The sequence below is a fragment of the Pogona vitticeps genome, chromosome 2, assembly GCF_051106095.1.
Source record: "Pogona vitticeps strain Pit_001003342236 chromosome 2, PviZW2.1, whole genome shotgun sequence".
NCBI lineage: Eukaryota > Metazoa > Chordata > Lepidosauria > Squamata > Agamidae > Pogona > Pogona vitticeps.
Window position 1 is genome coordinate 54,293,098 of NC_135784.1, and position 12,585 is coordinate 54,305,682.

The following is a 12,585-nucleotide window of genomic DNA, read 5'->3' on the forward strand; positions in this document are numbered from 1 at the left end:
TCTCTCTACCACAACTTACATTAAGTGAAACAGAGACAAAAATGGAACTCTTATGAGGTGATAGTGCCTTTCAGAAGGAATTCAGAAATGACAAATGGCAACTTCCACCCCACTGTCAAGGGTGGCCCTCCCATTGGGCAGGGTAGGATGCCCACCCATTGTTAATAGAGTTACATATTTTTTACCTGCCAGATGGAGGAGATGCACTTATGGGATATTCTGCCTTTTGTACCAAAATAACCTGAGTTTACTGAGCCAGACCATTGAACTGGCCTCTAAACTTCTAACCAGCAGTTAGACTATAGGTTCATGCCAAAATTCTTACTACTTAAGCTGTGTGTCAGGCAGTAAACTTTCTTGAGCTGCCCCACTTACTGGCATCCCCGCAGCTGCTGGCAGGTTTACCACCACCCACCACAGAGTTAGATGCAACATTATTGCAGTGCCACTCCTGGTGTTTTTCGCCTGTTTGTTAAGTGCAAACCTGAGTCACAAACCCCTAAAGCAGCTGGAAAGTCCCCCCCTTTTTTTTGTTAGGAAGCAGTCAGTGTGGGATGACCCTGGAGTTAAATATCCTCTCCTATCAAAATCTCATTCTTTCAAATCAGAACCAAATTAATAAATCTAGTGATTGAAAATTAACAGATCCAGCACATTTCGATGCTTGCTGCTTCCCGTGGATGTGAAACCCCCACCTTTATCCTGGACCGAGAGGCTCCGGTTACGGGATCGGTCGCAGTCCCAGTCAGGGCAGTTCGAATCGGGCGCAGAGCGGAAGGCTTCCTGGCTGCAAGTCCACGGGGCTCCGTGGTAACGATCCCTGCAGCCGGTGCAACAGGTGGCTCTGGAGATGCTCTCGTCTACGGTGCCCAGAGGGAGCGGAGGGAAGAGGCCGTCCAGGACGCAAGGGAGCCGCACCGGGCCGCTTGGCTTCGGCTTCACTCTTCGTCCTTCCTGCCGGACGGGAGCTCCTCAGTCCGTAGCCTGATCGCCGCCTCTCGCCTCGCTGGAGGAGCGGCGGTTACCTCAGCTCGCATCTCTGCGTAATGACGCGCCGGGAGAGCCAGCAAGGCTGGAGGAGGAAGAGAAGGCAGGCAGGCGGGCAGGAAGCGGGCGAGGAGGCGGGCAGGCAGCGCGCGCGGGAGGCGGAGAAGCGCCGACCGAGCGCTTAAAGCGGCCGCCGAGCCGCCCCTTCGCCCAGTGCGGAGCCGCGGCGAGAAGGCGAGCGCGCCGACGGCCGGAGCCCGAGCCGGAATCGGAGCCGGAGGCGCTGGGGATCCGAAGCCGCCCTCCCTCCCTCTTTCCTCCCTTTTCCCTCCGGGGCTGCCCTCCCTCCTTGGCCCACCTGGCCTCTCCCTCCCCTCGAGGGAATCCCGCCTGCTTGCGTGAAGATCGCGGCGGGGCAGCCCCTTCCCTCTTCCTCGTCGCTGGTCGTCCCGCGGCTGCTCCTCGCTCGCCATGCTGGGGCCCGGGCGGCGGCGGCTGAGGCTGGCGCTGGGCTCGGGGCCGGGGCCGGCGGCGGGCACTTGGGGGAAGTTGCCCGCCTGGCGCCTGGCGCTGGAGCTGCTGATGCTGGCGGCGGCGGCGGCGGGCCAGGAGGCGTACGCGCCGCACTCCATCCGCCTGGAGGGGGACATCACGCTGGGCGGCCTCTTCCCGGTGCACGCCAAGGGCCCGAGCGGTGCCAGCGGCGGCGGGGGCGGCGCGCCCTGCGGGGACATCAAGAAGGAGCACGGGATCCACCGCCTGGAGGCCATGCTCTACGCCCTCGACCAGATCAACAGCGACCCGGAGCTGCTGCCCAACGTGACGCTGGGCGCGCGCATCCTGGACACCTGCTCGCGGGACACCTACGCGCTCGAGCAGTCGCTCACCTTCGTGCAGGCGCTCATCCAGAAGGACACCTCCGACGTGCGCTGCACCAACGGCGAGGCGCCCGTCTTCGTCAAGCCCGAGAAGGTGGTGGGCGTCATCGGCGCCTCGGGCAGCTCCGTCTCCATCATGGTGGCCAACATCCTCCGCCTCTTCCAGGTAAGGCGCCCGCCGGGGCTCCCCTCCCTCGCCTGCTCCTCCAGCAGCAGGTGGTTGTGGCCCCGAGTCTCTTGGATTCGAGACAAGCTCGGTGTTATTGCTCGACTCCCGCCTGGAGAGCCGTAGTCTTTGCCTCCCTTCAAACAAACCGATTGCCGGAGACAGCGCTGCGGTTTCCTTTCGTAGAACCAGGCGCTGGAGAGGATTATATAATGGGGAGATCCTGTACGCCTTTCCCACCCCTTCTTCTGGAAGGGAGAGGCTCTCCTGCAGGGCTGGAAGGTGGGAGATTCCCGAGCTGCCTCCCTGGTTCAATTCGTGATCCCCTCCCCGTTCTCTGAGCTGACACACTCATCGTTTCCTTCTCCCTCCCACTCCTTGCCTTCCCGAGGAATCCTTTCCAAGCTCTTTGCCTATCCACAGGGCAGGGATTTTTCTTTGCGAACTCCGCGGCTGCTAGCTAGATTTTTTTGGATCCATGATCTTCTTTTCGAGATCAGAGGTTGGGGGGGGGGCAGGGAGGCAAATAGGCTCGGGGCGAGCGCGCTCCCACCAGGATGAAATGTGGTTCGGGTAAGAGGGCGCCAGCGGGCTTTGGCTTCCCGCGTGGAGTTTGCAAGATGTTGCGAGAGGCTGGGCTGCTGCCTCCCTGGCGCAGTTTCCAGAAAACTGGCACGGCCCTTCTCTTATCGGTTTGGGATGGAGTGTGGTGGGGATGGAGCGCGTAGAAAGGAGGGGAGAGCCAGCCCCGGCCGTGCTTTGGGGGCTGGAATTCATATAGGGAAGAGGGACGTCCTGTTCCTTGGTCTCGTTCCATCCTTGCAAAGAGGAGTTGAGGTCGATCTTAAACTCCCGGAAGAGCATGGGAGGGACGTGGTTTCTTTTTTCCCCCTTGTTAGCGCCGAACAGTTGGTGAGAAGATGCTTGGAGATGGATTCGGGTGGCTTCCTTCTGGAAGCAACCGCTCTTAGGAGGCGCGCGTCTTAGAAGACGTCCAAGTCTAGCCCTGGGTCTGGTTAGTTCCCAAACCTCACAGCCTCAGCGGTTTCAACCGCGGAGAAACGCCAGGACGATGGATCCTTCCTTCCCTTGCTTTTAACCCAGAGGGCAAAAGAGCCTGCGTTTCACGCCTCCCGCAAGCAGTCAGAGATGGGCGGAGAGAGAATCGTATTAAAGGATCCGCGTGTGTGTGTGTGTGTGTGTGTGTGTGTGTGTGTGTGTGTGTGTGAGAGAGAGAGAGAGAGAGAGAGAGAGAGAGAGAGAGAGAGAGAGTTGCTGCAAAGCTTTGCTTCCACGTGTGCTTCTCTTCTAGTCCAGAACTTGCGGGGCAGCATTACCAAAAAGGCAAGCGGCTCCTTCTTGCTGACCAAGTGTTGCTTCACTATCTGGAGCTGAAAAATCGCCTCTCCCTCCCGAAAAAAAAATCATCCTTCTCTGTCAAATCATCTGCATTCTCCCAGGGAGCAACAATCCTCGAACTGAGCACCATCTGGACGCACTCGGAAGTCAATGCGCTGTTGTCCGTAGGTCAGAGGACAAGGCTCTATTGCTAGGTGGGGAAGGGACGATTTTCTCAATGGGATGCCTTTCCCTGTCTGCGCGCGCGTAGGCGCGCGTGTACGTGTGTAGCATTTGGGGGGGGGGGGAGGAAAGGACCTCGGATCACACAGAGGCACTGTAACACACACTCTCTCTCTCTCTCTCTCTCTCTCTCTCTCTCTCTCTCTCTCACACACACACACACACACACACACACACACACACACACACACACACACACACACACACACACACACATTTTGTGTATCTACCATCAGGATGTGGGAGACAGGGGGGCTTGGCGCACTCTGGTCCATGGGTCCATGAAGAGTGGGACACGACTAAACGACTAAACAACCACCACCATCAGGGTGAAAAGAAGAGGCGCCTCGCAACCGCGATGGGGGAAGGAGGCATCTCCTCACCCGTCAGGCTTTGCCAAACCCTGTAATCTCGCTGCTAATTTGCAAATTGCAACTCTTCCACAGAGGGAGGAGCCGGCGCTGATGGAAAAAGGAGGAGGAGGGGAGAGACTGAGGCTTGGAGGGAGGAAGAGACAGATTTCGGGGTGGCTGCAGTCTCAGGCAGTGGGTAGGAGCGGGAAAGGGGAGAGGCGAAGGGGCTACGTAAGAGCGGGGAGATGCTTCCCCACTCACACACACACGCACCTGTGGATTGGCGGCTGGACTCGGGCTGGGCTGTCGCCGGGGCCGGAAGGCGCTGTCCAGTGCTGAAGAGTCTCGCCTCCCGCGGGGGAGCGATCTGTTGGCTCCGATGCGGGGTTCCCAGGCATTTTCTGTCCATGCCCCTCCACTTCCAGAGGATGAGGCTAACCAATTCCCACTCCCACCGGCCTTTCCTCGCGCTCAATGGGGGAGGAGGTTCCCTGGGGGTTGGGCGGGCTTTTGGGGTCCCCCTCCCCTTTGCAAGCATCCTTCCATTCCAACGAAAGGCCTTCCAGCTGCCAGGGTGAGATGCCACTAAGGGATGTGATACTGCTGCTAACCAGTTATCACAGATGGAGAGAAGGAACACTTCCCCTAGTAGCACTTCCCTAAGTTATAAGCAAGAAGATGGGATCTCTGTCCCCCCCCTTGCCTTCTCTAGCTCGCCAGCCCTTTTATTCTCCTGAAGAAAGTGGGTACTCCTGGATTCTCATGTCCTATTGAGGGACAAGTGAGACTGGCTTTTCTGAACCTGCCATCTGGATCAGAAGCATATATTTGGGATGAAGGGACACAGAAGTGGAGATCCTTCTGCCAACCCCAGAGGAAGATTATCTTATTTTCACCTTCTTGGTCTGGTCCTGCCTCTTTGTGTGTGTGTGTTGTGTGTGTGTGTGTGTGTGTGTGTGTGAGAGAGAGAGAGAGAGAGAGAGAGAGAAAGAGAGAGAGAGAGCATGTGTATGTTTCTTCAAGGACCTCTGATAAATGAAGATTCCACTGCTGCATTCCTATGAGTCAGAGGTGCACTTTCCCAAACTACAATCCCATTCAGTAAGAATCCCACCCATTTTGTGGTCAAGACCCTCTTCCTCTGTGTCTTGCGTCAGGCCCACAACCCTTCTGCAGTCTTCTGCAATCCATAGAGCAGGGCGAGGATCTTCCAGCTTAGGTAGAGCAGGGGCTGCCATCATCCAAGCCCTTTGCTGCACTCAGAGGTATTTTATATTCTCCTTTCTTCATTCTCCATGAGCTCGATTCTTTGAAGAATGCAGCAGCATTTAGCATATCTCTTTGAAGAGACCTGAAAGCATCTCTCACATGCTCCAATGATGAATTGGCATCTATATTGTTTGTTCTCTCTCATCACTAGTCCTACAGATAAGCAAACATTAATTAGTGTCTAATGGAATGATAGCTGGTGGATTGTTGGAGCTACAAAACAGGGTTTATGTACCGGCAAAGACAAATAGTCTGATGGCAGGGGTGTTAAGTTGCTCATCTTTTTCTTTCTGTGTATATGGTATAAATAATATGTAGGGTCCGTTGAGGTTGAGGAATGAGCACATATTCCTATTCAGTCATTTATCCTTTCTTGAACATGCAATGACAGTCTATGAGCGTCAGATCTCTTGCTCCGTTATAATAGGATTGATGGATCCTATTATACTAGAGGAAGTCCTAGTTCAACAGTGTTTGCTCTTAACTTATTCACAAATTCTAAAATAAAATCAACCTACTTTTATAGGAAACTCTCTTTTCCGCAGCATTCTTTCCTCCAATCCTTTATTCCAGTGGTTCCCAACCTTGGGTAACCCAGGTGTTCTTGGACTGCATCTCCAAGAAACTTTTATCACAAGCTGTGCTGGCCATTATTATGATAATCATGTAGCTGGCTACTGATACTAGTGTCTGTATTTTACTTTTTTCATGGACATGGCAGTGTAGCTCAGGAAACAGTGGCTCTCAGTGTCAGAGTAGAAGAGGTTGTTGGAATGAATTGACATGCCTTTATAATTAAATCTTAAGGCATCTTTTGCTATCTTACAGAATCTGAGCTAGGATGCAACGTCAGGCTCAAAGAATAAGTGCCCCTCTTGGGTTCCTTAACAGCTGAAAAGACCTACAGGAATTAAGTGCTTATCCTTCATTCAAAGTTACTGAGTGGTTTATAACTGTCAGCCTAAAGCTGCGAGTAGTAATATCACCCCTTTCCTTTTCACTGAAGGTATAAAGGATATATGGTCTTATGAGGGCACAAGTGCATAAAGCTTTTTTTAAAAAATCCTTTTATTCATTAATGCAGCTGTGAAAGTATATTTCTCCTTGATTTGTATGCAGAAGCTGAGCTGCTTTGCCTTCCAGCTAAACATTTCCTGATAATGATGAATATATATATATATAAATACTATATATAGTGGGACAGAAACATGTGGACAGGTGTGTAAGATGAAGAGTACAATCTTTGTTTTCTCATAAAGGCCATCGCTATGCTCTACAGCAGAATTTCAGGTTGGGGGCAGAACCTGTCCCTCTTCGACCCTTTGCTCCAGACTGCTGCCATTGGTATAATTCAGCTCTATGGTTTTGGAAGCTGCCACCCAAAAAAATTAACTATTTAAATCTCTGCATTAGACTGTGACACAGAGACACAACTTTCCACCTAGTATGTAGGTGAGAAATGAGTAACTGGCCATGAGATAAGTTCCTGCTTCGTTTAGCCATTGCAGAAGTTTCCATGTTACATATAAGAAACCATGTAAACAAGACACATTCTCTGTTCAACTGAAAATGTGAAAATCTGTTTTATTGAAACCCTAGTTAATCCAGCAGGCCGAGGCAAAGAGGAAGTCACAAAAGCAGCAAAACCAGGGAACTGGACAGGGGACAGATTGGATTTGTCTTCAGTGTGGAAGAGATTGTCACTCTCGAATTGGCCTCCTTAGCCACACTAGATGCTGTTCCAAGTCCTCCATACAGAGCACGTCGCCATAGTCTTTCGAGACTGAAGGATGCCTAACCTACACACACACACTACACTTGATCTTAGCCAAAAGGCCAAGAAGCGATGCCTAACCTAAGTTAATGCGCAAATTTAGGATTGAGTCCATGACTTGCTCCCACAAACTGTATCCAACGATATTTGATTGTTCTTATTTAAAATATTTTCCTGCCTTTCTCCCCAAAAGGGATCCAAGGCAGCTCACATCATTAAAAAGACAATATTCAAAAATCAAAACCAATAAACATACAAATATTTAAAAATAATTAAACAAGTATTATATTAAAAAAAATTAATAAAATCAATATTAAAACACATTTAAAACATTAGAGCGCCACAATCTATTAAAAAAAAACCACCCTCAGACTACCCATCATTAAGGAAAAACTCAGGAAGGGAGAGTATTGAGCAGCGGGGTGGGTGGTACATCAGCAGAATCTATTCTGTCCCGGGCTGCCACTTTCAAATACATACATTCAAACCTGAAAAACTGGGGGATGTGGCACCTGGTGAGGGAAATAGTATCTGTGGTGCTTGCCGTTGTGGCCCCTGTTTTATTTCTTCCTTACAAAGGCTCATGCTCCTTCCTCCTCTTCACGCTGCCACCAGATGTTATTTCTTTAACATCAATTAAGTACCGGATACTTATGATGCCAAACACAATCAATTTATTGAACGTCGTCGTTGTTTAGTCGTTTAGTCGTGTCCGACTCTTCGTGGCCCCATGAACCAGAGCACGCCAGGCCCTCCTATCCTCCACTGCCTCCTGTAGTTGTGTCAATTTCATGTTGGTTGCTTCGTAGACACTGTCCAGCCATCTCATCCTTTGTCGTCCCCTTCTCCTCTTGCCGTCACCCTTTCCTAACATCACGGTCTTTTCCAAGGAGTCTTCTCTTGGATGGCCAAAGTACTGGAGCCTCAGCTTCAGGATCTGTCCTTCCAGTGAGCACTCAGGGTTGATTTCCTTCAGAACGGATAGGTTTGCTCTCTTTGTAGTCCAGGGGATTCTCAAGAGCCTCCTCCAGCACCACAATTCAAAGGCATCAATTCTTTGGCGGTCTCCTTTCTTTATGGTCCAGCTCTCACTTCCATACGTCACGACAGGAAAAACCATAGCTTTGACTATTCGGACTTTTGTTGGCAAGGTGATGTCTCTGCTGTTTAAGATGCTGTCAAGGTTTGCCATCGCTTTCCTCCCAAGAAGCAGGTGTCTTTTAATTTCGTGGCTGCTGTCTCCATCTGCAGTGATCATGGAGCCTAAGAAAGTAAAATCTGTCACTGCCTCCATATCTTCCCCTTGTATTTGCCAGGAGGTCATGGGACCAGTGGCCATGATCTTAGTTTTTTTTTGATGTTGAGTTTCAGGCCGTTTTTTGCACTCTCCTCTTTCACCCTCATTACAAGGTTCTTTAATTCCTCCTCACTTTCTGCCATCAGAAGTTTATTGAACAGTGTGAGGTTAATATTCAGTTGGGAATTGCAGTATAAATCACAGGAAGCGAATCACAAATATTAAACAAGGTTTGGTTCATTAAAATCACTCTTTTAACTCTCCCTATCTATCTCTGACCCTCCTGGTCCAATTCCCAAGCCTCCAGCTCTCTAACCCTCTTTCCAGCTCTCTCTCTCCTTCTTCCTGACTCATCAAACTCCTTTCTGGCCCACCCTTCCAGTCTCTCTATTGGCTCTCCCATCAAGGTTCCGCAGCGACGGACAGGTGACGTCTGGGCTATCCACTATGTATCATGACAGACCACTGCAATTCCACCTCCCCACACCTCCAGGACTCACCTGCTGCTGCACGGAGAACCCTGGTGGACAAAGCTGAGTGAGACTGACATCCCCAGCCTCATCTAACCACATCCTTAAGATGCAAGCCAGATCGGCCAGGATGGCTACTGTTTGCCCATTGACGAATCTGGCATTTAGCAGCAGCAATTTCAACCCAGGGGGGCTGTCATCAAGGCTATCCAAGCTATCTAAATTTGGGGACAGCTTAGGGGCAGCCAATATCCTCTCATATGGTCCTGTGAGTAACTGTCCCCCACCATATCTCCCTCTGCCCTGGACAACTTCAATAGCTGCTCCCTGATTCTGCCCCCAATTGTTCTGTATCTCATGAAGACACATCATTCCACAAGCAGATAACTACCACTGTCTAGTTTCTAATGCAATCTGGAGCACTTCTTAAAAGCAGAAGTGGATGCTTTTGTCCTATGCTTGGTGACTATACAAGAAGAGGGAAGGAAGAAAGATATAGACTCAAAGCTTATGGTGGCTCATTTATGCAGCAAGAATTGATGGTTTCCTATTACACATGAAATGGATCATCAGCAGATGGCATTTGTTGGGGAAAAAGGCTGGGTATTTATGGAAAAGTATTTACATAGATATATCACTATTTAAAGGACAGATGTATTACAGAGCCCTGTGACTCAGAGGCTCCTAATACTTTGTTAAGCCAACAGGCCAACAAAGGCAGAACACGGTTTGTAGGCTGGTGAGCTTGTAGGTGTGCAGCTCCTCCGCTGCCACGGCTTAATCATTGCCTCCCAAATTCACTGCCAGGCTGTCTAATGCATATGTGAGCAAGTAGGTGCAGGTCCAACGACAAAGGTAAAACTTTTGTAGTATTCCAAGCACCAAGTTTTCAGTAGCGTCCATCACATGCTCTGGTGCAAGTCGTTAAGAGCCAACTAGCTGAACACACAGAATGTTTCTGTGATCCTTGCTTGGAATTTAAACTTGGTCATTAATATGAGGAAGAAAAATAGACTTAGAAGACTTCATCAAGAGGAAGCTTGACTGTGGACAGTGGAAGTGAGCAACTTTTTCCAGAATGGTTTGTCTCCTTATTGGCTACTGGATGAGAAGGAATTTGTCCAACATCAGTCTCCTCCTGCCTTGGTCTCTTGGGTTGGGCTACACCCCCTGAATCTTCAGCTGACTTAAGAGGTACAGTCTGGAGGGTGCCAAGGTGTGGAAAACTGTTGTATATCACTAGTCGAATCACAACTTTTTCATTGTAGGCTGCATTGTAGGGTGGAACTGTATGGTACAGAGAGCCTGTTTTTACAGAAGCGGGAATTCCTCATGTGTTGAAAAAAAATGATCCTACACACAAGGGCAGGCTGACTGAATTGGCAGGACATTGATCACACTAACTGGAAGCCTTGTGTCACAGAATAACCCTGACTGTATGCACTCTAGTGATGGATCTGTTTTGCTTACCCAGAGGACAACAAAGCAAGAAAACACACACACATACACCAGATACTAGACAGTGGGAAGACCAGGCACAAAGGCCCTCAGTGTCTCCTTGGACCCAAAGTTTACTGAAGGCCTTCCTTCTGATAGCTCCCCTGGAGAAGCTCCTCTAGAGGTAAAAGCAGAGGAGTACAGAGGTATTGTCATACCCTCCCACTGGCCAAAAAGCACAATTTCCAGCCTTCCTAGAGCTGGGTCAAAGCAGACTTAACTTCCCAGTTCCCAGAGTTTTCTCAATTAGGTGGAATTTCCTATCCAAATCAGGATTCACTACAGCTTTACGCTTAGCTATCGAAAGGGGTTCCATTTTGAACAAGGGGTATCCTGAGCAGCTGATCTCCACTGTGCTGGTTGCCATAGCATGAGCTTTATTTCACTCCCCAGCAGCTTGAAAATTAGCTGATTTTGCTTTTTTGGTGGGTTGTAAAGTAGTAAACACAGGCTTTTTTGCATGTTCAGTGACCTAGCTATGAAGAATGGAAGTATCACTGACTTATTAATCAGCTTTTAGCTTTTAATGGCATGCTACCCGCATTACCTAGTTTGACCCTAGGAAATCTGCCAATTCTTATTCTTTTGCATCTCCTTAGTTGCCCTTTTATGATGTAGGTATTTTTCATTTTTTAAATTCACAATTTGGAGGATTATGAGACTTTTTCTCTTCTTCACACCTCCTAACCTAATCCTTTTGCTTTCACTGATTCTGAACTGTGTGAATATATATAAGACAAATACTGGTCACACTTTGGAGATGGAATGATACTCAACAGACAAACCTTCAGGTGCCACCTGTTGAGTTCCTCTTGTGAATCTCCAGTTGGCTTGGAGGCATTGATCTACATAATAGATGTCATCTTAGATACTGTTCTTGCTATTTATAGCAATATGCCAATTCATCTCAATGAATGACAACACAGAGTGTCCCCAGGATGATATTGTGGATGTTGTCATGACACTGAGAAATGTGAAGTGAAGAACGAGAGACATTTGAAAGGCCTGACTTTTGACAAGAGTTGTATAGGATAGACATCTGGGACAAATAGGAAGGATGGGAATAAAAATGAAACTTTTTGGAGGGGAGCAAATTATAGAGACATATGTTGGTCATGAAAATTTGTGAAGACTACATGGCCTCCTTGGAAGCAAATGACCATTCTCAGGCAGTGCCCCAGAAGTAATGCAATGGTAGAGAGAGCTTAGAATTATTATATGGAGCAGGCAGTTTTCAAGGTCACCTTCTCTCTCGGGACCTCTTCAGACACATCATTGATCTGAATGTAGAAGCAGCCTGGTTCTGGTGATGACAAGATACAGGTGATGTAATCTCCTCTTCTCCTTCTTCAGAGAAAGGTGCTCCCCTTGTTGTTTCCATAGCATCTTTCTCCACCTCCTCCAGTGAAGGGTAGTACTTTGCTTTCTGTCTCAAGCAATCGGAAAGCTTGGACTGCTCCTGCATGAAGTCATAGGCCAAATCAAAATTTAGTTAAGGTTTCATAGGATTTATGTTGGCTTCCCTGCAACAGATTAACATTGTTATACCCACTCTGGAAGGAGCCCCTAAAGTAACATTTCTAAGCATTGGGGATTAGAAATGGACTCCACAGGGCTTGCAGTTCAAAAAAAGAACCATTCTATAAGGTTTGGGTCACTGAGTCTTTTGATGAAAATCATTTCTTTTTAAACTCTTGTTTTCTACTCTGGGTAGACAAAGAAATTCAAACACATTCTCTTTTGTATGTAGTGATCTTGTTGTGAGTAAATATCCAGGAGTCTACATCTCCTGAAGTGCTAAAGCACTAGTGGGGACAAAGTTACCAAAGGAAGAGGTACCAATCAGTATAGTAGTATAGCAGACAACATCAGCAATCATTATGTCAGACTGCACAGGGAAGCCATTGAAATCCACAAGCACCAGCAGAACTTCAACAAAAAAGAGGAAAGTTTGAAACTCAACAAAACTTGGCTCCCAGCTCTCAAAAATACAGTGTGCAAAAGGTCAATGAACTCTACCCAGCCAGAAGGACCAGGGATCACTACACACAAAAGACCAGCTAATGACACCCATCAATCACAGTGACAGATAATCTCTCCTCCTTATCACAACAATACACCCACAACAAGACACACTAATCACCCATCTCCTGAAAAGGACAAAAGCCTATCTCACAGCCATAAATACTCCACTCCCAAGCAAACTACACCAGAGCACAGAGTGCTGTCCTCTGAAGATGCCGGCCACAGAGACTGGTGAAACATTAGGAAGAACAACCTACAGAACACAGTCAAAGAGCTCGAAAAACCAAA

At 48.7% G+C, this 12,585-nt stretch overlaps 1 protein-coding gene across 4 annotated transcripts in view; it reads left to right on the forward strand.

The window, feature by feature from the left end:
* The first annotated feature begins 1,362 nt into the window (after positions 1 to 1,362).
* Positions 1,363 to 12,585, forward strand: part of GRM7 (glutamate metabotropic receptor 7) — a 568,639-nt gene continuing 557,416 nt past the window's right edge. The window contains exon 1 of one of the 4 annotated variants that reach the window (XM_072989463.2): positions 1,363 to 2,031. In XM_072989463.2, the coding sequence (XP_072845564.2) occupies positions 1,459 to 2,031 (573 nt within the window). In that variant the 5' untranslated portion in view covers positions 1,363 to 1,458. The remainder of the gene's footprint in view (positions 2,032 to 12,585) is intronic. The other 3 variants (XM_072989462.2, XM_020791423.3, XM_020791424.3) reach the window with 3 other exon arrangements.